General features: G+C 35.3%; 1 protein-coding gene across 1 annotated transcript in view; it reads left to right on the top strand.

The window, feature by feature from the left end:
• The window catches only part of ash1 (histone-lysine N-methyltransferase ash1), a 585,771-nt gene that overhangs the window by 293,373 nt on the left and 267,357 nt on the right, over positions 1-25,041 (top strand). The window contains exons 14-15 of the mRNA XM_090395574.1: positions 3,846-3,900; positions 21,580-21,677. Of these exons, the coding sequence (XP_090251700.1) occupies positions 3,846-3,900; positions 21,580-21,677 (153 nt within the window). The remainder of the gene's footprint in view (positions 1-3,845; positions 3,901-21,579; positions 21,678-25,041) is intronic.

Below are 25,041 nucleotides of genomic sequence, written 5' to 3'. Positions count from 1 at the left end.
ACTTAGGCACAATTTTTAGTGAAGATGGTAAATTAAATATTGAAATAGACAACAGAATCAACAAAGCTGTTATGGTAGGAAGTCAGTTGAATAAATTGATATAGAATAAGAGAGAAATTAGTCCGGACTAAATTTGAACACTGTATACAAGACAGTGTTCAAACCAGTTTTAACTTATGGATCTGAGAGCTGGGACAGAAGTAAAACACTTGACCAAAGACTAGAGACCGCAGATATGAGAGTCCTGAGAAAGATTATAGGCATGAACAGATGGCATCAATGGCAATATCATATTAAAAAGGAGGATATTAGGAAAGAACTTGACATTCTCAGCATCCAGGAATGCGTTAGCAGAGCTAATCTCAGATGGTATGGTCACTTAAATAGAATGGGAGAGGAAAGATTAGCAAAACAAGTGTTCTCTGCCAGGTTGGCAGGAAAACGACCCAGAGGAAGACCAAGATATAGGTGGATTGATAAGGTACAAAGTGCCTTAGACGATAGAAATATAAGATCTGATAATGTTGGAGTCTTGACAAGTAACAGACTGATTTGGAGGAAAATTGTAGATAGGAAGTTAGTAATGATGTAATTTTTTCATGTAGTACTGTCATATCCTGTACACCCCTTGAGGGTACATGGCAGGAATTTGATGATGATGTTCCTAATATCTAAATTAGTCTGTCATCTGTCATGGCTCCAATATTTTCAGATCTTATATTTCAGTACTTCTATGGCATTTTTAACCACTTCACCTATATTTTGGCAGTTTTCTTTATCTTTCTAAGATTATAGAAAATTAGGAAAAATAATTGTAGAGAATTTTGTTGCAGTGTTGCTTGTGGACAGTTTGAATAGGCACAGTTAGCCAGTTGAGAAGTGGGAAATGATAGTTTAATGTCAAGATATAAAGTTTTACACTTGGGCCAGACAAAATGTTGTGCCTTACTGGCAGAAATGCACGGTTGATTATGGAAGCATTAGGAATCTGGGAATGTTAAAGTATAAAATAGTTGAAGCTTAAAGGCTGAACATTGCTGCCACATTGAGAAGAATTGTGAAAAACAGGGATAAGAATGTAATTGTGGTGCTATGTAAGGCATTGTGTATGCCACAACAGGACAGTTGTGCCCAAATCTTGTCTTGTGAATATTTAGTTTGTATGGAGACATTGAGCCAGCAGTGAGTAATAAAGATTGTACGAGGAGACTCCAGAATATAAAGTACAAGAATAGAGAAAAAGAAAGTGAGCAGTCTGTAAAAGAAGGTATGATAGGAGAAGATAGAAAACATGATAACATACAAGGTGGCATACGGCATCTCTGTAAACTGGTAAAAAGAACTGCACAGTCATTGAATGATGAGATTACAAATAATTATGGATGATGAAAATTTATTTTTCACTTGGTTAGAGTATAATAAATTTAGTTTAATCCTTTATCCAAGTGTGAGCAAACAAAGTTTGCACCTGAAAGTATCTTCAGGACTGGGGTAAGGTGGTACAACACCAGGCACTCCTTGCAAAGGTGGAGCAAGCTATCAACACTCCTATCTCAGTATCTCCCATAATGCAAAACATATCTCCTTGCAGATATGTCTAATGTTATGCATTAAGGGAAGTCTACAACCCAGACTAGTTTCGACCTTTATTGAGGTCTCTTCAGTGGGAGCCAGGCCCAAGTGGAGATACCAGGCAGAAGCATTAGCAGGTCATCTCTACCTATAGGAGTTGCCAAATGGTGTGCCACCCTTTTATTATACTCTAACCAAGTGAAAAATAAACTTTCAACATCTTTCTCTAAATCCAGAGTAATTTATTAAAAAAAAGGGTAGCACACCATTTGGCAACTCCTATAGGTAGAGACCTGCTAATGCTTCTGCCTGGTATCTCCACTTGGGCCTGGCTCCCACTGAAGAGACCTCAATAAAGATCGAAACTAGTCTGGGTTGTGGCCCTTCCCTTAATGCATAACATTAGACATATCCGCAAGGAGATGTGTTTTGCATTATGGGAGATACTGAGATAGGAGTGTTGATAGCTTGCTCCACCTTTGCAAGGAGTGCCCTGGTGTTGTACCACCTTATCCCAGTCCTGAAGATACTTTCAGGCACAAACTTTGTTTGCTCACGCTTGGATAAAGGATTAAACTAAATTTATTAAATTAATTATGGATGATAATTATTTGTAACCCATAATTATGAATTGTGGATTACAAATCCTCAAAACTATGTAAAAATAATGTCAACCAGTGAGTGAGAAGTTGATTCTTTGTGTACAGAATGAATAATTGAATGTGCTATTAGACTCATATTGTCTTATGATATTAAGACAATTCAAGATAAGTATAATATTCTATGTTGTGTAAAATTGGAGGCCCTGTGACATGTTCATGGACTCCAGTTGCTATGAAATAATAATAGTGATGATGCACTTTAACAAACTACTGAAAAAAATTTGTGAGAAAAGACCTGGTTTGCAGAAGAAAAAAAAATCATCTTTCATCAGGACAATCCCCACAAAGGTGTTTTGGCAATGGGAAAATTAAGGGATCTGCACTATGAATTGTTGGAACATCCACCCTATTCCCCAGGTTTGTCTCCCTTTGACTTTTCTCTCTTCCCAAAACTCTTCCTCGCTGGTCAGTGTTTTCTTTGGATCAAGAGGTGATTGCAGCTGTAGAGGGGTATTATGCAGATCTTACTGAGAAACACTACAGGGATGGGATAATGGCTGGAGCATCATTGGAATAATATATTAGTCTTAATGGAGATTATGTTGAAAATAAAAATAATTTTAAAATTATAAATTTGTTTTTTCTTGTTAGGCCGAGAACTTTTCAGACCAAATCTGTAATGCACTTTAAAATGATTAGAGGTCGAGTGGCATATTATATTAGTGGGTTTATGCTACACAAAACTGAGGAGGCAAGGGGTATTGGTGTTCAAAAGGAATTTGAAGTTCAAACGTCACATAGCAAAAGTTGTAAATACACTCAGAGGATAATTGCAATGTTGAAGCGAACCTTGACGTGTAAGGATAAGGAAGTCATTTTGCCTTTTTATAAGGCCTTGCTAAATCTGCACACAATAATCCGCGCCTGGATTATTGTGTGCAGATTTAGTCTTTCAGATTCCGGGGGGGGGGGGGGTAAAGAAGCTATGGAAAGGGTGCAAAGAAAAGTTACGAAGATTATATCTTGTTTATGGGATTTAAACTGTGATGACAGATTGAAAGTATGTGGATTATAGACTTGTTAACAGAAGCCAGCGGGGTGATATGAGAGAGGTCTAGAAACTTTTGAATGGATATTATAGGACAGCCTCTGATGAAATTTTTTGTTATATGGAAGGCAGAAAGAGAACACTGGAACTTCCATGTAATTTAAGTTTGTTCGCAGTCAAGAAAGGGGTAACAGCTTGGTTTTTCTCTCAGAGAACAGTGAGTGAGTGGAAAAGTTGCTTTTAGGAGTACTGAGTGCATCTTGCTGAATGAATTTAAGGGAAGGTATGGAAGCTGTTTTGGGTTATTTATAGCCTCTCTCAATGAGTCCTTGACTGCCTGGAGGTCTCGGATAATAATAATAAACAGTTGACTAAAAAAAAAAAAAGTTGGTTTCTTTACTTTAGAAAAAGAAAAAAAGCAATATAGCATATGACAATAGATATATCAGGAAGAAAACAAAAAATTAAATTTAAATGAAGACAAAAAAAAAAGTGGTAGAATTTGTAGTATGGCCTTTAAGTTAAATATATAGAAGTAATGCTACACAGCATTCAAACACATATGCACATTTATGTATAGTTATGTATATATTATTATATGGCTTTTTTTCCCCTTTTTTTAGATGTCTTCCTCACTCATTTTACTGCATTAAATACTTCCAGGTCTGTTAAAACACGGTAAGTTTTCAATTTTTTAATTTTTATTTTATTTAATTTTTTTTAAAACTAGTTAACTTACTGGTCACAGAATGAGTTTTATTATCCTTTATAGGCATCAAGCTATTCCTTGAATGTATAGCTTGGAAATACACCTGCTTGTAGACATGTATATTTAGTCTTTGTTGAATATGTTTGTCTATCTGCGAGAAAACTAAGGTATAGGGTAGATAAAATAGTCAACTTTGTTTAAGACAAGTTAATTCAGTTGCTCATAAAAAGCTTAAAAAATTTTCTCCTCTCATTTGACATGATTCATATGAAGTTCTTTCTTGCTTAAAGGAACATATCCATTCTGGCTGCACCACACATATTTATTTCCTTTATGCACACACACACACCAATGTAAAATGTTACATATTATATGTGTTAAATGAATACATACTCTAGATTACTATTAACGTAAGAGATATAAACAAAAAACAAAGTGGAACTGGAGAAGTACTGAGGCAACATAATGCTACTAAAGCAAAGAAGACAAAAACAGATGGCTAAATAAATAACCATTACAAGAAGTTATATTCAGGCAATAGTGATCAGAGAAAGGCAGGAGAAGCCTTAGATTTAAAGAAACTAAACATGAGAATAAACTTCTTGAATGGCAGGCAATATAGTAGAGCGATATAGGCAAACATCAAAATTGAGAAATTGACTTTATTTATTTATTTATTCATATGGAGTTTCCTCCCTTTTTCTTCCCTGTTCCTATTGGGGTAAGTTGAGCCTCCTCATGGGTGATTAGGTATTTATGGCTGTAGATCCGTGTGTGTTCATGGGGCCAGTTTTCCTGCTTTGCGGGATGAAAAACGCCAGATAAACTGGCGGAAAAAACCCTACTGCCCGCACCTAAGACCAGCTAACTTGGCTATGGCTGAGGAAGATCCTTAAATTCCTCACATCTTCGACAGGAATCAAACCTGGGACACTCCTTCCTCAGTCATATGATTGCGAAGGGTACAGCCACTAGGCTAACCACGCGGACAGAAATTGACTGATTTGTGCATATAGTCCCACAGTTGATTCGACTAAGGAGGAAAGGGAGGAATTTTTCTAGTCATTAGAGGAGGCAGCTGACACAAAGTAAAAGGATAAGTTGGTCCTTATTGATTGATCTTAATAGAAGAGCGGTAAATGAATACTATGCATAACAAAAATGTTGGGTAAAATTTGGAGAAAAGACCAAATCTAATAATTATGGTATGTATCTGTTAGTTTTCTGTTCTAATTATTAGTCATTACTAATACCATAAATTGATATAGAGGGAAGACACAAGAAACAAAATAAGTCCCAGTGGCTTATTCTACAATTGACACTGGTTCCAGAGAAGATATAGTACAGGGGGTCCTCGAGTTATGTCGGAGATCCATTCCTACGGACCGATGTAAGGTGATTTTCGATGCAAGTCGGAATTACCATAGCCTAAGTTACTTAACTAACTTAAAACACCCTAAAGTCCGCATATATCAAGAAACAGAACTAGGCCATAGGAAAATGAAAGGGAGAACATAATTACTGTATAGTACAGAAAATGACAAAAATGAAACTGTAATAAAAAAACAAACATAAAAATGAGAACAATCCCCAAAATGACAAATGAAACTGTACATTCTGTACAGATGATTAAAAAAAAAAAATGAAGACAATTCTTTACCTTTTATCCTGTGGTTGAAGAGACAGTTGAGGTACGAGCACTTGCTGCACGCCTCTCTACCTTCATGAATAAACGTTCCAGGCTAGTCTGGAATGATACCATTCTCCTCGTATATCTCCCTATAACACTGCAGGCAATCCATAACTCCTAAGAAGACCTTTGTGTTCCTAGCAGTGTTGGGATCCTTAGCCTCAAACTTGGCCAGCCCATCCTCAATGAGGGCAAACCTTCTGCCAAGCCCTTGGTGATGAATCTCCTGGGTTCAGGGGTTGGAACCGTTTCCTCCTTCTCCATCAGCTGCTTCTCTAACTGAATGAGGTCTTCTGCTGACAACTCCTCCCCATGAGATGCCAGAAGCTCTCATCTTCCAGCCAAAGAACAAGAAGCCTTTCCATCTCAACCATGAGCCTACTACGTTTTTTCGTAATCACAGTTGATTTCTTGGACGCCAATCTTTCACGTGTTTAAGGATGCGAACTTTATCCTTGATAGTCCCAACTGTGGTATGACTTAAGTTCAACGCGTGGCCGATGTTCGTTGGCCTTTCTCCCTTTTTTGCGTTTTTAATAATTATAATTTCACTTCTAATGTAATGGCTTTCCTTTTCTTCGACACACTGCCATCGGAAGAGCTGTCTTATGTTTGGGATCCATATTGAAGGGTAAAAAGTCACAAAAAAACACAAACACAAAATTTAGAGAGCGGATGTAAACAAAGCATGCGTTACCCAAAGAGTGTATGCTGGGACCCAAGCTACGTCACCTCTCCCAAACAAACGCCACGTAATGGCGTATTCTTCCACTGCGCTCACAAAGAAGTTCGCCTGCGACGTTTGAATTTTATGTTGTGCTGCTTCAAGTCGAAATTTATTTTTTAAATTATTTATGGGATTACCGCCATAAAGTTGAAATGACGCATGTCGAGGACGACGTAGGTCGAGGATCCCCTGTATATAGGAAATTTGAAATAGGAATTGATCACCATTTAGTTTTAAGCAGGTTAAAATCGAATATCATATTGCGCAGCAGGTTAACTTTCATTCAGTATGATATCATTATTTAATTTAAGAAGAACAAAAACAGAGTTGCTTTCAGAGCTGAACTGTAGACTCAGTTATGCAAATATTATTCAAGAAAAAAATGCCAGAAACTTTCTGGCAAACTGAAGAAAAGCTTGATTGATTCAGCCAAGGATTCGTTTGGTGAAATTGTCAGCAAGGATGGAAAAATCAGAATTCAAGTAGCATCAGGTAGTTAAGGAGACGGTCATGGGAAAAAAGAAATATCAAAAGTTCCTAGCACATAAATCAGCATGTTCTCTTAGAAAATACAGAGAAAAATATAATAAAGCAAAGTGCTGTACAAATCAGGTAAAGAAATGTTATTGCAAGAATAGGCAGAATATATAAGATAAATATTGGCTGTTGAAAAATAATGGAAATGGAGGAAAAAATATGAAAGGAATCATAGATGATAATGGTGACTGGAAAACCTGAAATATAGAAAGAGCAGCTGGAGTAGATGAGAATTGACTACCAATAGTGAAATATGGAGGTATATAAAAGTTTTAAGTGGCTACATTGGATATTTCAGTTTTAACCTGATTACAGAGTTAAATTCCAGGTGATTGTTGGAGGGCTCTCATTGTATAAAACAAAAAGAAATATAAAACAATGTGAGAATTAAAACAGAATTTCCATACTAAATATTCCAAGTGAGATGTCATACTTGAAATCTCACTTTAAATATTTAGTGCATCAAAAAATCAGCAAATTACATCAAAATCACCAAATTATCAAATTTGTATGTGTCCTGGATGTATATCCAAAACACATTCAAAGCCTACAAATACATTTTTAAACACATTGACTATAAGTTGGTGATTATTAAAAACACTTAAATCCACAGTAATAACTTTTAATTAATAAATAAGGTACAGATATTTCATACTAAAACTAATAGTACATCTTCAGTGTTACAAACAGATAGGAATGGAATACGAGTAACGAACATTCAGTGGATCACCTGTTAAAATACATTGTTGTCATGAGCTAGGAAATGAAAGAAATTAATAAATAATTAATATTTAATGAAATTGGTTTTTTTAATGATTACCTAAAATAAAAGACTCTCAGATCTTCGAGAGATAGAGACAATCATTTCGATTTAAATTTGGTCAGTGTAAAATAGCTTCACAACTTTCTTTAAAGAGGCGTTCATATTTAAAAATGCATCTATGAAGGAGAAAAGCTTTATCCCACTGGATATTATGGGTAGTGCTAATACTGTGTTGTGCTAGACCAGACTTCTGAGGTTTGTTGTAATCAATATAATATTGATGTTCTTTAATTTAAAGAACAGATGTGAATTAGAAGACTATAGGATCTGATGCTATCAGAGTCTGACTGATAATTGATTAATTTTGAGGAAAATCATGAATAAAAAGTTGGTAATGATGTAAACTTTTCAAATAGTTAAGCCATAATATGCTGGACCGTCCATTGAAGATGGAATTTAGGAATTTGGTGATGATGATGGTGCAGGTGTACTAGTCTGATCCTGTAAATTTAGTGCTCAAGAGAAAGGTTGGAATTACATTATCATGAACTACAGTACCTACATATGCAGTTGTGTATTCTGCACTTTGTTCTTTACTTGCATATGAATATTCTCATGAATGTGTTAAGTGTCTTATCAACGAATCACATAAATTCTTTACAGTTGTACATCAATAAATCTGTGACAAACCTATTAAGCTATAGCTTTTTTTTTTTAAAAAGAATATCAACTCCATCCATGAGAAGTTTAAAAAAAAACAATGACCCATCTGTCCTGTGTATATGGAGGTGATTAGAGAAACAGAATAAATCTATCGTTGCATTTCTTGAATAGTTTGAGAACCATGGTCTCTGTGAAGAAATACTTCACTACATTCATTCCTCAAGTAATGAATGTGGCGAAGTATTTCTTCACATACCAATTTTCTTTTTCCAAAATAGAAAAGAAAAATGATACGTGAAGGTTGGTTGGAAGTTTATTGGTACAAAGACAGCAAAGGTCATACTGTGCCAAGCCAATGGGTTTGGCACAGTATGACTTTATTACTTTATTAATTTATTACTTTATCTCCCCATTACTGGGGAGATAAAGTAATAAATATAACTACAAAAAGCAAATTTTTTTAAAAAAAGTAATCAATAAAATCATTAACTCTCGTAGATAAATAAGCTTATACATTGGTTATGCATTACTAAATCACTTAAGGAATTGACAATGTATATAAAAATATAAATTAAATAATACTTCAATAAATACTTCTGATATTTCGGCAATGTCACGTTGCCATCTTCAAAAGGAACTCACAAAAACCAACCATATGGTTTCGCTACATTGATGATGTGTTCACTATTTGGCCACATTCTCTGATACACTCCTCTCCTTCTTAACACACTCAAACAACCAACATCCCAGAATCAAGTTCACTCTGGAAAAAGAGGAAAACAACAGCCTCCCTTTCCTAGACACACTAGTCACCCACCAACCTGATGAAACCTTGGTTTTCTCAGTTTATAGAAAACCCACCCATACAGACAGGTACATTCACCAACAATCCCTCCCCTCACAACAATATGGAGTGGAGAAAACACTATACAACAGGGCTAAACTAATCTGTTCAAACGACAAGGCCCTAAACACTGAATTAAATCACATCCCCAACACTTCTCAGCCAATTGCTATTCCCCCCCCCCCCCCCACACACACACGCACAAGGATTACTCTAAATCCATCACCATTCCCTACATCCGAGGCACCTCAGAAAAAATTACCAAAATCTTAAAAAAAACATGACTTGATCTCCGGTTACAGACTATACAGAAAATTGGCATCCCTTATCCGCTCCACTAAAGACCAACCACTTCCCCTAGACCCACCTGGTGTATACCAGGTCCTTTGCAGCTGTAAACTGTCTTACTTTGACCAAACAGGCAGGACAGCGAATATCAGAATTTCGGAACAAAAGAACTACATCCGGTTTCACAAGTACAGCTACTCAGGTCTTGCAGACCATGCTCTGGATACACGCCACAGAATACGGTGGAAGAAAGCTACAATAATACACCGTAGCAAGTTCAAATTCGAAAGACGATTCATGGAATCAGCCTCAGTCCTAAGGAACTCTCCAAACCTCAGCAAATTTGGGGAAGCATACATCAGCAGACCTTCAGCCAAACGGCCAAGAACACCTGCATAGCCCACTAGGGGGAACCATCAGGACTTTTAGGAAAACAATAGCTTCCTCACTTCATTCTCAGTTACTGTGTTGTAGTGCCTACGTGCACGTGCCTTTTTTGTAAGTTCCTTTTGAAGATGGCAATGTGACGTTGCCAAAATATCACACATATTTATTAAAGTGTTATTTAATTTATATTCTTATATACGTTGCTCAATTCCTTAAGTGATTTAGTAATAAAAATCATTAACTACATGCAGATAAGAATGTATTTATTTCATAGAATTAATAGAAAAGGGGTGCTTAAGAGTCACAGCTGTATAACTGAGATGAGACCTCCACATAGCCTTCAAAGGAATGCAGAGAACTGACCAGGGATTCTGACCTAATGTCCAATCCTTGCCTTTTCGTGGTGCACCCTGTTGGCCATCTATCTACCTGGATACTGAATGAACGAGGATGGACTGGCAATATGGAATTTAGCGGACCAAATTGTATTCTTATTGGTTAAACCAAAACACAAAATAATGGTACAACATGACAAAATATCATGCCAGCTGGGGCGTCATCCGATTAAACAAGGCCCCCGTTGTTTTTGCCAGGGAACCAGTGTGAACAGTGAAAAGTCAGCTATTGGAACAAATCTGAAACACACCCCAACTCATCATCACCAGAGTTAAAGATCGGTACTATCAATATAAGAAGCCTGAATGGCAAAAAAATGGAGCTAGCTGAGGAATTAGATAAGTACCAGATCGACATAATAGGGGTGACTGAAACAAAAAACACAAAAACTGGGGAGATCTTTCTGAGCAATAAATACAAAATGTTGTATTCAAGCAATGACAATCAATGAAAAGAAGGAGTAGCCATAGTATTCAACACAAAATATGAGGCTAATCTTCTTGAATAGCAGGTAGTCTCAAGTAGAGTGATGTGGGCAAATATTAGAATGTGGAATTGGACAGTGAGACTTATTTGTGTCTATGGTACCACAGAAGGTTCTACTAAGGTAGAAGTGGAAAACTTTTTTGTTGCTTTAGAGAAAGCAACTGACACAGTGAAAAAGGAAAAGTTGGTCCTTGTTGGGGATCTAAATAGCAGAGTAGGAAATGATTGTCAGACATACAAAAATATTTTGGGAAAATTTGGAGAAAAGAGCAAAACTAATAATAATGGCAAATACCTGATGGATTTCTGCTCAGGACATGGACTGGTTATTACTAATACCATGTTCCAACATAAAAATGTGCAAAAATTCACATGGAGAGAAGAGGCTAGGAATAAGAAAAGTCTCATTGACTATGTTATTGTTGATAGTGATGTTTTCTCCCTGGTGCAGGACACCAGAGTGTACTGAGGATTTGAAATTGGAAGTGATCACTATTTAGTCTTGAGCAGGATAAAATTGAATTTCATATTGAAAAGAATAACATGTAAGAAAGTTTTAAAGCGAATAAAAGTTGAGCACCTCTCAGATGTGAACTGTAGACTAAAATACAGAAAGATTATTGAAAAGAAAATGAAATAGTTTGAGAACAGGAATCAAATCTTGGAGATTCAGTGGCAAACTCTGAAAAAAACATTGATTGATTCTGCCAGAGAGGCATGTGATGAGGTTGTCTGTAAGGATAAAAAAATCTGAACTCCCTGGTGGACACAGGAAGTTAAAGAGGCAGTGAAGGAAAAGAAGAAAGCATACCAAAAGTTCCTGGCAAATAAGTCAGCTTTTACTCTTACAGAATACAGAGACAAATGTAAGAAAGTTAAACAGTGTGTAAAATTAGCTAAACAAAAGTCATGGGAGGACTTTGGCAAGAATATAGAAAATAAATATCGAGAAGGTGGCAAAATATTCTGGAGGTTGTTGAAGAAGCTTAGGAATGGAGGAAAGAGTGCTGTAAAAGGAGTTAGAGTTGATAAAGGTGATCTGAAAACAGGAGAAAAAGATATCCTTGAAGTATGGTGTAATTCTTTTGAAAAACTGCTAAATGAAACAAGCAGTGATAACAGCACAGTGGTAAAAAACACTGACCAGGCATGCAGTCAAGAATACATATCCATATTTGAAGTAGAAAAAGCCATCAAAGGCTTGAAATGTGGAAAGGCAGCAGGAGTAGATGATATTCGACCAGAAATGCTGTATAAAAGTCTTACAGTGGCTGCACTGCATAGTTCAAAAAGCCTGGACAGAGGGACGAATTCCTGATGATTGGAGTAGAGCTCTCATAGTACCCATATATAAAAAGGGAAATAAAACTGAATGTTAGAATTACTGAGGTATTTCCCTACTGAGTGTTCCTGGCAAGATCTATGCAAGTATACTTGAGAAACAGTTGAGAAGAATTGTGGAAGAAAAGCTTGGTGAAGAACAAGCTGGATTCAGGCCAAATAGAGGCTGTCAGGATCAGATCTTCACTTTACGACAAATAGTCGAGAAATCATGGGAATATAACAAAGATCTGTATTTGAGTTTTGTCGATTTGGAAAAGGCATATGACATGGTGCCAAGAGAGAAGCTATTCAAAATACTACAGTTATATGGTGTCACTGAGGCATTATATCAAGCAATACTTAGTCTTTATTTGAGTTCCAAGTCAGCAGTTAGAATTGAAGTCCAGGAAGATGGTTCAATGTTAAATCTGGTGTGAGACAATGATGTACATTATCCCGTCTGTTATTCATTATCTATATGGATCACATTATGAAGGAAAGTGCTATTAAACATGATATCAGAATTGGAGATGTTAATGTCAGCTCTTTGCTTTATGCGGATGATGTTATACTTCTAAATAAATCCGCTACAAGTTTGCAAGATTCCCTGAATAAATTGAATAACTTTCGTAATATATATGGTATGAAGGTCAGCAATAAACAAAGACCATGAAAATAGGTAGAATCGTTGAAAATGTCAACTGTGTTGTGAACGGTGAACCTGTGGAACAAGTAAAACATTTCAGCTACTTAGGCAAAATTTTTAGTGAAGATGGTAAATTAAATAATGAAATAAACAACAGAATCAATAAAGCTGGTATAATAGGAAGTCAATGGAATAAATTCATATGGAATAAGAGAGAAATTAGTCGGAACACTAAATTAGCTATATACAAGACAGTGTTCAAACCAGTTTTAACTTATGGATCTGCTGGGTCAGAAGTAAAACACTTGACTAAAGACCGCAGATATGAGAGTTCTGAGAAAGATTAGAGGTTTTAACAGATGGCATCAATGTCAATATCATATTAAAAACGAGGATATTAGGAAAGAACCTGACATTGGCAGCATCCAGGAATGCGTTACTAGAGCTAATCTCAGGTGGTATTGTCACTTGAACAGAATGGGCGAGGAAAGATTAGCAAAACAAGTTTTCTTTGCCGGGTTGGCAGGAAAATGACCCAGAGGAAGACCAAAATATAGGGAGATTGTTACGGTACAAAGTACCTTAGACGATAGAAATATAAGATCTGATAATTGATAAGTAACAGTCTGATTTGGAGTAAAATTGTAGATAGGAAGTTAGTAATGATGTAAATTTTTCATGTAGTACTATCATATCCTGTACACCCGTTGAGGGTTCATGTCAAGAATTTGATGATGATGATGAATTAATAGAAAGAAAATTAATCAAACGTGATTGTATAAATTAATCATTTTTAAATGTTAAAAACTTCATGCAATTTATCTGAGTCTGCAAGAGTGTATAAGGCCCACCAAGTATAATAAACAAATCATTCCTTTCTCAAGTTTAATGCAGGCACTCCAGAAGAACCTGATGAAATGTGAGAGGCATGTTGCATGTTCACACATAATTGTGTAAAAATAATCATAATTGAACATTATGAATAGTTTTGCAAATTGTTTATGTTAGTATATTATTAATTTTGGTTTCGCAACACATAATAAGCACCTGCAGTGTTCCTGTTATTGATACGATTATTATTGTCAAAATGAAACGTAAAGTATTTTAAATCTTAATGTACTTAGTAGATTTTGATAGTTATGTTACTTTCAATCTTTTTTGTTGTTTGAAATTTTTAAGTGTCGTGTTTTATAATGATATTCTCGTTATGCTAACGGATACGAATCAGCCATATTACATAACTTCTCTCTTGCTACTTTCATGGAGTGCGCATGCTTGCCGAGGAATGTGATGGGTGATCGACAGCTGACAGAGAGAGTGTTCAGTATCGAAGTAATGATGAAAACAAGAGTGAGAGCTAATGGAAGTTTATGAACGCAGATCGGAGGAATTTTGTTCTTATGAAATTTATTTAGTTTTATGTGACTTTCGGAAGAATATTAATAGTAGATTCCGAAAAGGAATAGTAAAACTTTTAGTCTTTAAACTGCAGGACTTGAGACTGTCAACAAGTAATTAGTAAATAAAAGAAGATATTGCAGTCTGTTCTAAAGGAATATTTGAGCAAACGTTGATTGGAAAGTTTCATCTGTCATTAGTATGCCGGATATATTTGTTATTTGTAGTAGAAGAAACTTTTTTCTCTGGTACAAAAAATTAGTAAATTGTGCATCAAACTGCAAGAGGTAAGAATATTTATACTTTAGTGAGGAATAATATCGTATGCTACATAAGGGTGATGAGAAAGGATCGTATGGAAAAGAAGAAGAAAATGTTTATATTTTTGGAAAAGGCCCTAACAAAGAAACTGACTATGAACATTTTTGTTGTTGTGTAAACAGGTTTGCACACATTCTCCTATTTACATTGGGCAATAACAGATTCCACTGCGTTTTCAGAAACTACTGCAGTAATATAATAAAAATAAAATACGATAATAAATATACTCTAAGTATCCTACCTGGTTGGCCGAGTGGTTAGCATATCTGCTTTCCAGGCTGTGGGTTCAAATCCTGCCATGGAAATGGATGTTTGTGATTGTCTGTGGAAATACTAGTGTGATGGCAGCTGAAAGTAGATGGTGTTGGTGTAGTTGTGGATAGTTGTAGTTTGTTGATTGAGTGGAGACAGAGAGATGTAGAGTAGGTGGCCTCCCTTGATGAGTATTTGGACTCCCTGGAGGTATCACATAATAATAATAATATTGAGAAGTCAAATTCTCAGTGGAATAGCCCATTCATCTTAATTGAAAAACCAAATGGAAGCCTAAGGTTTGTTTTAGACTTGAGAGCCATCAATAAGGTTACAAAGCCTATTGATTTTCCTCTGTGTAAAATTGAGGAATTATTGATCTGTTTGGAAGGAGCACAGTATTTTACAAAACTGGATTTAAATTCTGGATGTTTTCAGATCCATTTGAAGAAAGAAGAGAGAAAATACTTAGCATTTACTTCTAGATGGCAGAAATATCAGCTATGTAGATTACCAGAAGTTGCAAGAAATTTTGCTATGTCATTCCAGTCTTTAACAAATTCTGTGTTTTAGGATATGTTGGGAAAGGGAGTCATCTGTTTTCAGGATGATCTAATTTATTCAGAGAATCTAGATAGCTATTGAAAAATCCTGTGGAATGTTGTAAAGAGATAAGATGAAGCAAATCTATCTTTAAAGTGCTCTAATTGCCAATTTTTCTTAAAAGAAGTTGAGTATTTAGGCCATAAAATCAGCAACAAAGGAATTATGCCAACTCAGTCAAATGTAGAAGGCATATTATCAGCCAAACTTCCAAAAACAGTTAAGCAAGTTTGTAGATTCGTTGACATGTTAAATTCTTATAGAAAATTTATTCCTAATTGTTTGCAGCTATTGAGACCCATAGTGTATTTGACAAGGAAAGGAGTTAGATTCAGTTGGGGTAAAGCTCAACAAGAAGAATTTGTCAACCTAAAACTGGCATTAACTAAAGCTCCAGTTTATCCTAAATTTGGTAAAAAAATTTTTATCTTTCAGCTGAAGCTTCAAATGATTGCATTTCTGCAGTATTAGAACAGAAAGAAAGAGAAGAATTTAAGCCAGTAGCTTTTATTAGTCGGAAATTATCAGGTCCAGAATTGAACTCTTCAACCCTAGAGAAGGAAGCACTAGCAATAATTTTTTCATTGAGAAAATTTAGATACTTATTGTTTGGACAACCTATTAAAATAAGATCTGATCACCAGCCTCTGTCATTCCTAAGTACCATGAAGGATAAAAATCAGCTTATAATTAGGGCATTGGAACTGCAGGAATATAATATTGATATGGCTTATATCCCAAGAAAAGGAAAATAGTAGCTGATTACATATCTAGATCTCTAGGATCTGATGATGATGAATCATCTAGGGATAACCATTTGAACAATGAATAGAAATCTAAAATTCATGTTATTCATAAGATGAATAAAGAACCAAGTTCACAGAAAACCGGACAGTATGTGAATTGTTTCAGAAGGTATAAGTCATTTGCGCAAGGTGATTTAGTATTGTTTACATGATAAATCTAGTATAAAAAGGGTTGGGAAATTAGGAAGTAAAGTTTCAGGTCCATTCAGAATTGTAGACCAATTTTCTCCTGTGAATTTTAGGATTCAAGATGTCAGAAATCCTATTAAAATTATAAGTGTACACTCTGATAAGCTAAAAAGGTACTTTTTAGGAAGTAGAAATTTAATTATGTTAGGAAACAATATGAATAAAATATGGAAATATGAGGGTTTGTTTTCCTCGTACTAATTGTGCATCAATTCACAATCAGATTGTAGGTAAGGGAATAGTTTCAAACCTCATAATTCAGATGCACAACAAAAGAAAAAAATTAAATTAGGGTAAAACAAAACATAATGCAAGAAATTCCAGAAATCCCAGGGTACATAATTCCGATAATGTACAACATAAGAGTGATGATAATCAAAAAGACTTCAATATGGATGAAATAATAGCAGAATATAATAGGTTAATTAATCGTTGCTTGAAATAGTCTATCACCTTTAATCCTTTCAGTCTATCAATTTAACCCCCCCCCCCTCCTCAAGGTCACGACTATGCTACTTCACATGTACATATTTTAGAAATTAGGAATTGCCTCTGACAGAAGCCAATTCCTTTGTATAAATAGCTGGCTTTTTCTCACACTGATCTCTGAAAATTTATTTGTATTTATGATGGCGCCATCAGAGATTGCGTTGAGGAATTGTCCTTCCTATACATGCAAGGAAAATGTACAGCACAACATGGAAATATCTCTAATATTTAACTCTAAGTGAAGCAACGTTTAAATCTACTATTCATCAGTCGTGGCTACTTTTACTCTTAAGGTCACACAGGTTCTATCTTTTTACGAGAAGTACATTGGACTTCTCGTAAAAATCAGGCAAGTTATTTGACAAACAAAACAGTTTATTCATGCTAAATCAAGATGCATGTAAAGGGTAACATTACACATACTAAAAATAATCTAACTGAAATTCACTCAAAAAAATTGACATGGAAATGATATAAATTCACGTGTCTGGTTCTCCACTAGATTAATTAAACATTTCTTGCTTAAGCTTAACAACTAATGCAATAAATATGCTCACATATAAATCAGACATAGGAGCAGACTTGCACACACTTTACATTAATTTAACTCAGACTATAATTATTATTAAGCTTAACTACTTTCACATACAATTCCCTCTTCAATATATAACATTAGCTAATTCCTCAAAACTCTGCAAACTACTTCACAATTAATTTAACAAAACAGCTTTCCATCTTGACTACTGCTCTTTATGCTAACAAACTAAAAAAATAAGCAATCCTTGCCATATATTTCACATCTAGGAAAGTCCTAAACAAGTGTTACTTGCTACTTTGTCATCCAGTTCATTACACAAGATCCTAGAGATTGTTGACACCTTCTTCTACTTTCCAGTAAAATTCACACACGAGCTCTTTTTATGACATCGATGATACTTCACATACGGATATCGTCAAGGAACTTGGTGGTGGGAACTCTGGCATATATCGTCACTGCTAATACGAACCTCCTATCATCGCCAGGCTTCTGCTGGTGGGACATGGATCCCCGTCCTTGGAATGGCAGGGCACGCAGGAAACTCCTTGTAGCCAGAGCCGGAACCAAAAAAGCCTAGCCCCTTTTAATCTACTCTCCCGACCTTGGAACTCCTACAGATTGAATTGCCCGGATTTTCTTGGAGGGGGGGGGGGTCTTCTCAGCCACCTTACGGTCGTTGAGTTAAGGCAGGAAACCCATACTTTGTTGACCTTTGCGAGTTGTGATAGCCTGAGGTCTTACATTCTTAATCCCGTCTGAGTTATTTCTTTGTTTGTACAATTTTCTTATATTACAATTTATTCTAACTTTTTTCCAGGTTTAATACAGCAAAATTGAGTTAAGTATTAATCAAATTACAAATATATTATATTGATTTCATTTCCCAAGTAAAATTGGTATAGAAGAAATTTTATTCTAAATTCCTTCTATACAAGATTTTACACTTTCAATCCTTTTATTCTAGTTTATAAAACACAACACTTAATAATTTTAATGACATTCTCATTATGCTAACAGAGACGAGTAAGCCATTATACCTGACTTCTTGCTTACCACTTTCATGGAGTGCGCATGCTCGCCGAGGAGTTTGATAGGTGATTGACAGTTGACACAGAGAGAGAGAGAGTATCGCATTCAGTATCGAAGTAACGATGAAAACGAGAGAGAGCTAATGGACGTTTAAGAATGCAGACTGGAGGAATTTTGTTCTTATGAAGTTTATTTAGCTTCATGTGATGTTTCGAAGAATATTAATAGTGGATTCAAAAAAGGAATAGTAAAACTGTGAGCCTTTAAATTGGAGGAGTAGTGACTGTCAACAAGTAATTAGTAAATAAAAGAAGATATTCTAAAGGGATGTTCGAGGAAATGCTGATTAGAAAGTTTTATCTGTCATAAGGACACCAGATATATTTGTTATTTCTACTGGAAAGGATGGCTTTATTAGCTCAAATTAGATATGTTGTTTTTGAATTAGTAGAGGACTCTTTGTTTTCCTGTACAAAAATTAGTAAATTGTGTATCAAACTGAACTGCAAGAGGTAAGAGTATTTATACTTCAGTGAGGAATAATATCGTATACTACATAAGGGTGATAAGAAACGTTCCTATGGAAAAGAAGAAGAAAATGTTTATATTTTCGGAAAAGGCCCTAACAAAGAAACTATGAACAGTTTTGTTGTTGTGAAAACAAGGTGTTAAGACTGGTAGACGTGATTAAGTACATGTTAAACAATCCAGTAATAGAATGAGTCAGAGAATGGATGATTTTAGTATTTTTGAATAAGAAATTCTCCAAAGTGTAGATTTATTTTAGAAGGCCTTGGATCCAGTATTTGGTAATTATGTAATTTTATTTAAAATGTAGATATTGTTTTAGTTTTATCAAATGTGTATATTTTTTGTATTTGGTCTTGAGTCAATGATTTTCCAGATTCTAAAAGAAACAATTAAAATTTCATTGCACCAATCGGAATTGAACCCTTGTGTAATAACAAACACCCAGAGTATAAAAAAAATCTTTACAGAGATTAATTTTTTAACAGTTGGGTCACTAGCACTTAATAAATATGAATGTCTAAGATGACTGTGACCGATGCAGAAGGTTTCATCTCCTATTTCTCCATTGACTTGGCTGCTAATGCTTACTTTCAGGCTTAACCACGTGCAATTAATTTGTCAGTTCCTGCCATGAAGACTGCCATTGGGAAATTTTCTTTGATGTTATAAACTCTCTCTAGACTGTATATGTGACATTGTCAGTCCCATATACAGACTTTCTTCAGTATGTAGAAAGATAATCAGCGGATCTAGCAGCTGCATCTACAGACTCATTTCCATCAATTCCAGTGTAACTGGAATCCTTCACAGCTGAATATTAAAATTAATAATCTTCTTTTTGTACAAGAGCTGTACAACCACATAAAGCACTGGATGCAGACTGTACATGGAAGAGGGGGTTGGCCTGGATAGAACTTAATGAGTCGATATAAATCATATACCTTTTGTAGAAGTTTTCTCTTATATTCAAAAATGCAAGCTGGCTTGCATGCGTCTCTGCTGTATAATTACTGCAATGACCTGGGATCTGATTAGGTATGACAAAGTTGGTAATTTACAGCATAACAACAAACTGAATTCTCAGATTTTTAACTGTCAGTAGTGACTGGAAGATAATCAGAGTGTTTTGCTCTGTGTATATTAAATAATTGCTTTTAGACAAATGGCGGAGTGTGAGACTTTCTTAGTTGACACAGAGATTATAGGATGGAACACAAACCTGCCATGGAGGAATGCTGTTATGTTTGGTGCAAGTAATGTCAAAATTCTTGTCAATAACTTGCATAACTTATGTAACATGTATTCCAAAAGTACATATGGCAGCCTGATGTGTGGGATACTGAGCGCCCAAAGCAAAATACCAAGCCTCCCAAGACCAGATGAGAATAACCATTTGGTTATTCTCATCTGGTCTTGTTCCCACTAATGAGACCAAGAAATGGCATAACTGATCTGAACCCCTCTTATCTCAAATAGTATGTTACTTAAACAGAATGAGAGAGAAAAGTTAGCAAAAGAATTGTTCTTTGCCAGAATGGCAGGTAAAAAAAAAAAAGACACCCAGATGAAAACTAATATCGTGGAAGGCAGAAGTATAAGATATGATGTTGGAAGTTTATTTTTCACTTGGTTAGACTATAAGAAATTTAGTTTAATCCTTCATTCAAGTGTAAGCAAACAAACTTTGCACCTGAAGTATCTTCGGGACTGAGGCAACTCGTAGTAAAGGTGGACCAAGCTCTCATCACTCCTTGTTCCAGAGTGTCACTCTGGGTCTGGGTAGTGGCCCTTCCCTTGATGCATAGCATTATACATGTCTGCAAGGAGATGTGCTTTGCATTATGGGAGATACTGAGACAAGGAGTGATGAGAGCTTGGTCCACCTTTACTACAAGTTGCCTCAGTCCTGAAGATACTTCAGGTGCAAAGTTTGTTTGCTTACACTTGAATAAAGGATTAAACTAAATTTCTTATAAGATATGATAATATTATAGTATTGATAGATTAATTTAGAGGAAAATTGTAGGGGGTTAGTAACTGTAACTTTTTCATGTGGAACTATTGTGATATCCTATAACCTCCTTCTGGAAGGAGGAATTTAATTCTGATTCCATATAAGTGCTTTTTTAAAAAGAATAAGCCAATTGTCTGTGAATTTGCACATATAGGAAGAACTGTTTTGAGGTACTGGATTTGAAGATGTCTAGTTCACTTATTTAATATTAGAGAATTCTCATTAACTATAACATCTTATTTCATGTCTGATCTAGATTTCCTTCTTACATTTCTCCTATCATAAATCTCAAGCTTTATACCTTATTTAGAAGTCTTCTTGCAGTAGATTGTTGTCAAAGAGAATGCAGAAGTGTGATAGTAACATTAATCCTTACTAAGTATTATTTATTCCTAATTCAGTAAAGATTAAAAAGTGTGCTAATTGTTTATCTGCCCTATTACATTGTAGCTGCTTGCTTATCTCTATATTGTTCAAAGATTATAACTATAATATAAAGTCAGAGTGGTGAGTTGCAAATTCACTAAAGTTATTTATTTTTTAAAATGACTATATATTAATTTCACTTCATTTAATTATTAATTTTTTTTATCTATTTATTATGTTTTTTATTCTTTTTCAAAAAAACTTTAACGAACTAATTCTTTTTAATTCTTCATTTAACTTTATTTAATTCTGCAAGCTGTTTCATCATATTTTAAAAAGCAATGCTCTTTTGAATTTTGCAGAAGATTGGCTATGGCTGAAGAGAATACAGAATTGGCTAGAACTGCAAAACTGGCACAAGTATTTAAAGATATTTTTACTGCTGTAACTTCATGTAAAAGTAAGCGAACGTTTGTTACCAAGTAAATATGCACTCTTATATGATCATTAATCTTATGCATTTGTTACATGTAGACTATTCATGTTGCATTTCAGCTGTATGGCAAACTCCATTATAACAGGCTTTTCACTCTATAACAAACCATGGAAAAGTCCCAACTAAATCCCTCCAGGTAAAATAAACCACTTCTGTGGCTTGATACTATGAGTTGGCTGTAGGTGAGAATTGACTGTACTCATTTATGTTTGTCAAGTTGATCTCTATTTTCTTGTTGTAAATGACGTGTAAGTGCTACCACAGAACTGCCAGTATTAAAACATCCCTGAGTGATAATCTTTTCAGATGTGGAGGCGGAATTTATGAATGTAAAGTTGAGTAAGCCAGTCTGATAAGCTGGTGACAGATTTTCATCACATACCATAATTCCAACCATAACCTTCCTGCAAAAGATAAATATGCCAGAAAACACGTGCATTCATTGATAATTATATTAATTTCTGTCATTAGTTTTACAATTCAAAATTAAGTGTTACAATAAGCCTGGTTAGTTGGCTGTAACAGGCCATTACTTATCATCTAAAAAGATGAGAACATTTTGGATTACAAGTGTAAGATGGTAGTGGGCATCCACTTGATTACCAAATGAGTAATAAGAATAAACTTGAACTATTTATATATCCAGCTAAATACTCTGGTTTAGTAAACTATATAAGGTGAAGCCAAAGTATGAAATACAATGATGGTGTCTAGGAAATCGGTGTTCAAATCTCTCAAATTGCAGAACTAAAGAAAAGCATAGATGGAGCCTGCATAGCGCAGTGTGTATTAACAAGACCTTTGATTGCAAAGACCTGAAACTTATCCTGGAAAATAGCCAAACTGGTAAGAACTTGTGTAATTTACAGACAATGCAGATATCATCATCATCAAATTCCTGCCATGTACCCTCAAGGGGTGTACAGGATATGATAGTACTACATGAAAAAAATTACATCATTATTAATTTCCTATCTACAATTTTCCTCCAAATCAGTCTGTTAGTTGTCAAGACTCCAACATTATCAGATCTTATGTTTCTATCGTCTAAGGCACTTTGTACAGTAGCAATCCACCTATATCTTGGTCTTCCTCTGGGTCGTTTTGCTGCCAACCTGGCAGAGAACACTTGTTTTGCTAATCTTTCCTCGCCCATTCTGTTTAAGTGACCATACCACCTGAGATTAGCTCTGCTAACGCCTTCCTGGATGCTAACAATGCCAAGTTCTTTCCTAATATCGTCGTTTTTAATATGATACTGCCATTGATGCCATCTGATCATGCCTATAATCTTTCTCAGGACTCTCATATCTGTGGTCTCTAGTCTTTGGTCAAGTGTTTTACTTGTGACCCAGCTCTCAGATCCATAAGTTAAAACTGGTTTGAACACTGTCTTGTATACAGCTAATTTAGTGTTCCGACTAATTTCTCTCTTGTTCCATATGAATTTATTCAATTGACTTCCCACCATACCAGCTTTGCTGATTCTGTTGTCTATTTCTATATTTAATTTACCATCTTCACTAAAAATGGTGCCTAAATAGCTGAAATATTTTACTTGTTCCACAGGTTCTCCATTCACAACACAGTTGACATTTTCAATGATTCTGCCTATTTTCATTGTCTTTGTCTTTTTATTGCTGACCGTCATACCATATCTATTACAACAGCTATTCAATTTAGTCAGAGAATCTTGCAGACTTGTAGCGGATTTATTTAGAAGTATAACATCATCCGCATAAAGCAAAGAGCTGACATTAACATCTCCAATTTTGATATCATGTTTAATACCACATTCCTTCATAATGTGATCCATATAGATAATGAATAACAGAGGGGATAATGTGCATCCTTGTCTCACAGCAGATTTAACATTAAACCATCTTCCCGTACTTCCTTCAATTCTAACTGCTGACTTACAACTCAAATAAAGACTAAGTATTGCTTGATATAATGCCCCATTGACACCATATAACTGCAGCGTATTGAATAGCTTCTCTCTTGGCACCTTGTCATATGCCTTTTCCAGATCGACAAAACTTAAATACAGATCTTTGTTATATTCCCATGCTTTCTCGACTATTTGTCGTAAAGTGAAAATCTGATTCTGACAGCCTCTATTTGTCCTGAATCCAGCTTGTTCTTCACCAAGCTTTTCTTCCAGAATTCTTCTCAACCGTTTCTCAAGTATACTTGTATAGATCTTGCCAGGAACACTCAGTAGGGAAATACCTCTGTAATTCTCACATGTAGTTTTATTTCCCTTTTTATATATGGGTACTATGAGAGCTCTACTCCAATCATCGGGAATTCGTCCCTCTGTCCAGGCTTTCTGAACTATGCAGTGCAGCCACTGTAAGACTCTTATACCACCATACTTCAGCATTTCTGGTCGAATATCATCTACTCCTGCTGCCTTTCCACATTTCAAGCCTTTGATGGCTTTTTCTACTTCAAGTATGGATATGTATTCCTGACTGCATGCCTGGTCAATGTTTTTTACCACTGTGCAGTCATCACTGCTTGTTTCATTTAGCAGTTTTTCAAAGTAATTACTCCATACTTCAAGGATATCTTTTTCTCCTGTTTTCATTTCACCTTTATCATCTCTAATTCCTTTTACAGCACTCTTTCCTCCATTCCTAAGCTTCTTCAACAACCTCCAGAATATTTTGCCACCTTCTTGATATTTATTTTCTATATTCTTGCCAAAGTTCTCCCATGACTTTTGTTTAGCTAGTTTTACACAGTGTTTAGCATTCTTGCATTTGTCTTTATATTCTCTAAGAGCACAAGCTGACTTTTTTGACAGGAACTTTTGGTATGCTTTCTTCTTTTCCTTCACTGCCTCTTTAACTTCCTGTGTCCACCAGGGAGTTCAGATTTTTTTATCCTTACAGACAACCTCATCACATGCCTCTGGCAGAATCAATCAATGTTTTCTTCAGAGTTTGCCACTGAATCTCCAAGTTTTGATTCCTGTTCTCAAACTCTTTCATTTTTTCTTCAATAATCTTTGTGTATTTTAGTCTACAGCTCACATCTGAGAGCTGCTCAACTTTTATTCCCTTTAAAACTTTCTTACATGTTATTCTTTTCAATATGAAATTCAATTTTATTCTGCTCAAGACTAAATAGTGATCACTTCCAATTTCAAATCCTCTGTACACTCTGGTGTCCTGCACCAGGGAGAAAACATCACTATCAACAATAACATAGTCAATGAGACTTTTCTTATTCCTAGCCTCTTCTCTCCATGTGAATTTGTGCACATTTTTATGTTGGAACATGGTATTAGTAATAACCAGTCCATATCCTGAGCAGAAAT

Source organism: Typopeltis vanoorti, chromosome 7 (assembly GCF_054136105.1).
Source record: "Typopeltis vanoorti isolate ZY-2024b chromosome 7, IOZ_Tvanoo_1.0, whole genome shotgun sequence".
Classification (NCBI taxonomy): domain Eukaryota; kingdom Metazoa; phylum Arthropoda; class Arachnida; order Uropygi; family Thelyphonidae; genus Typopeltis; species Typopeltis vanoorti.
Note: the sequence above shows the minus strand (reverse complement) of the source record. Positions and strands in the feature narration are given on the sequence as shown.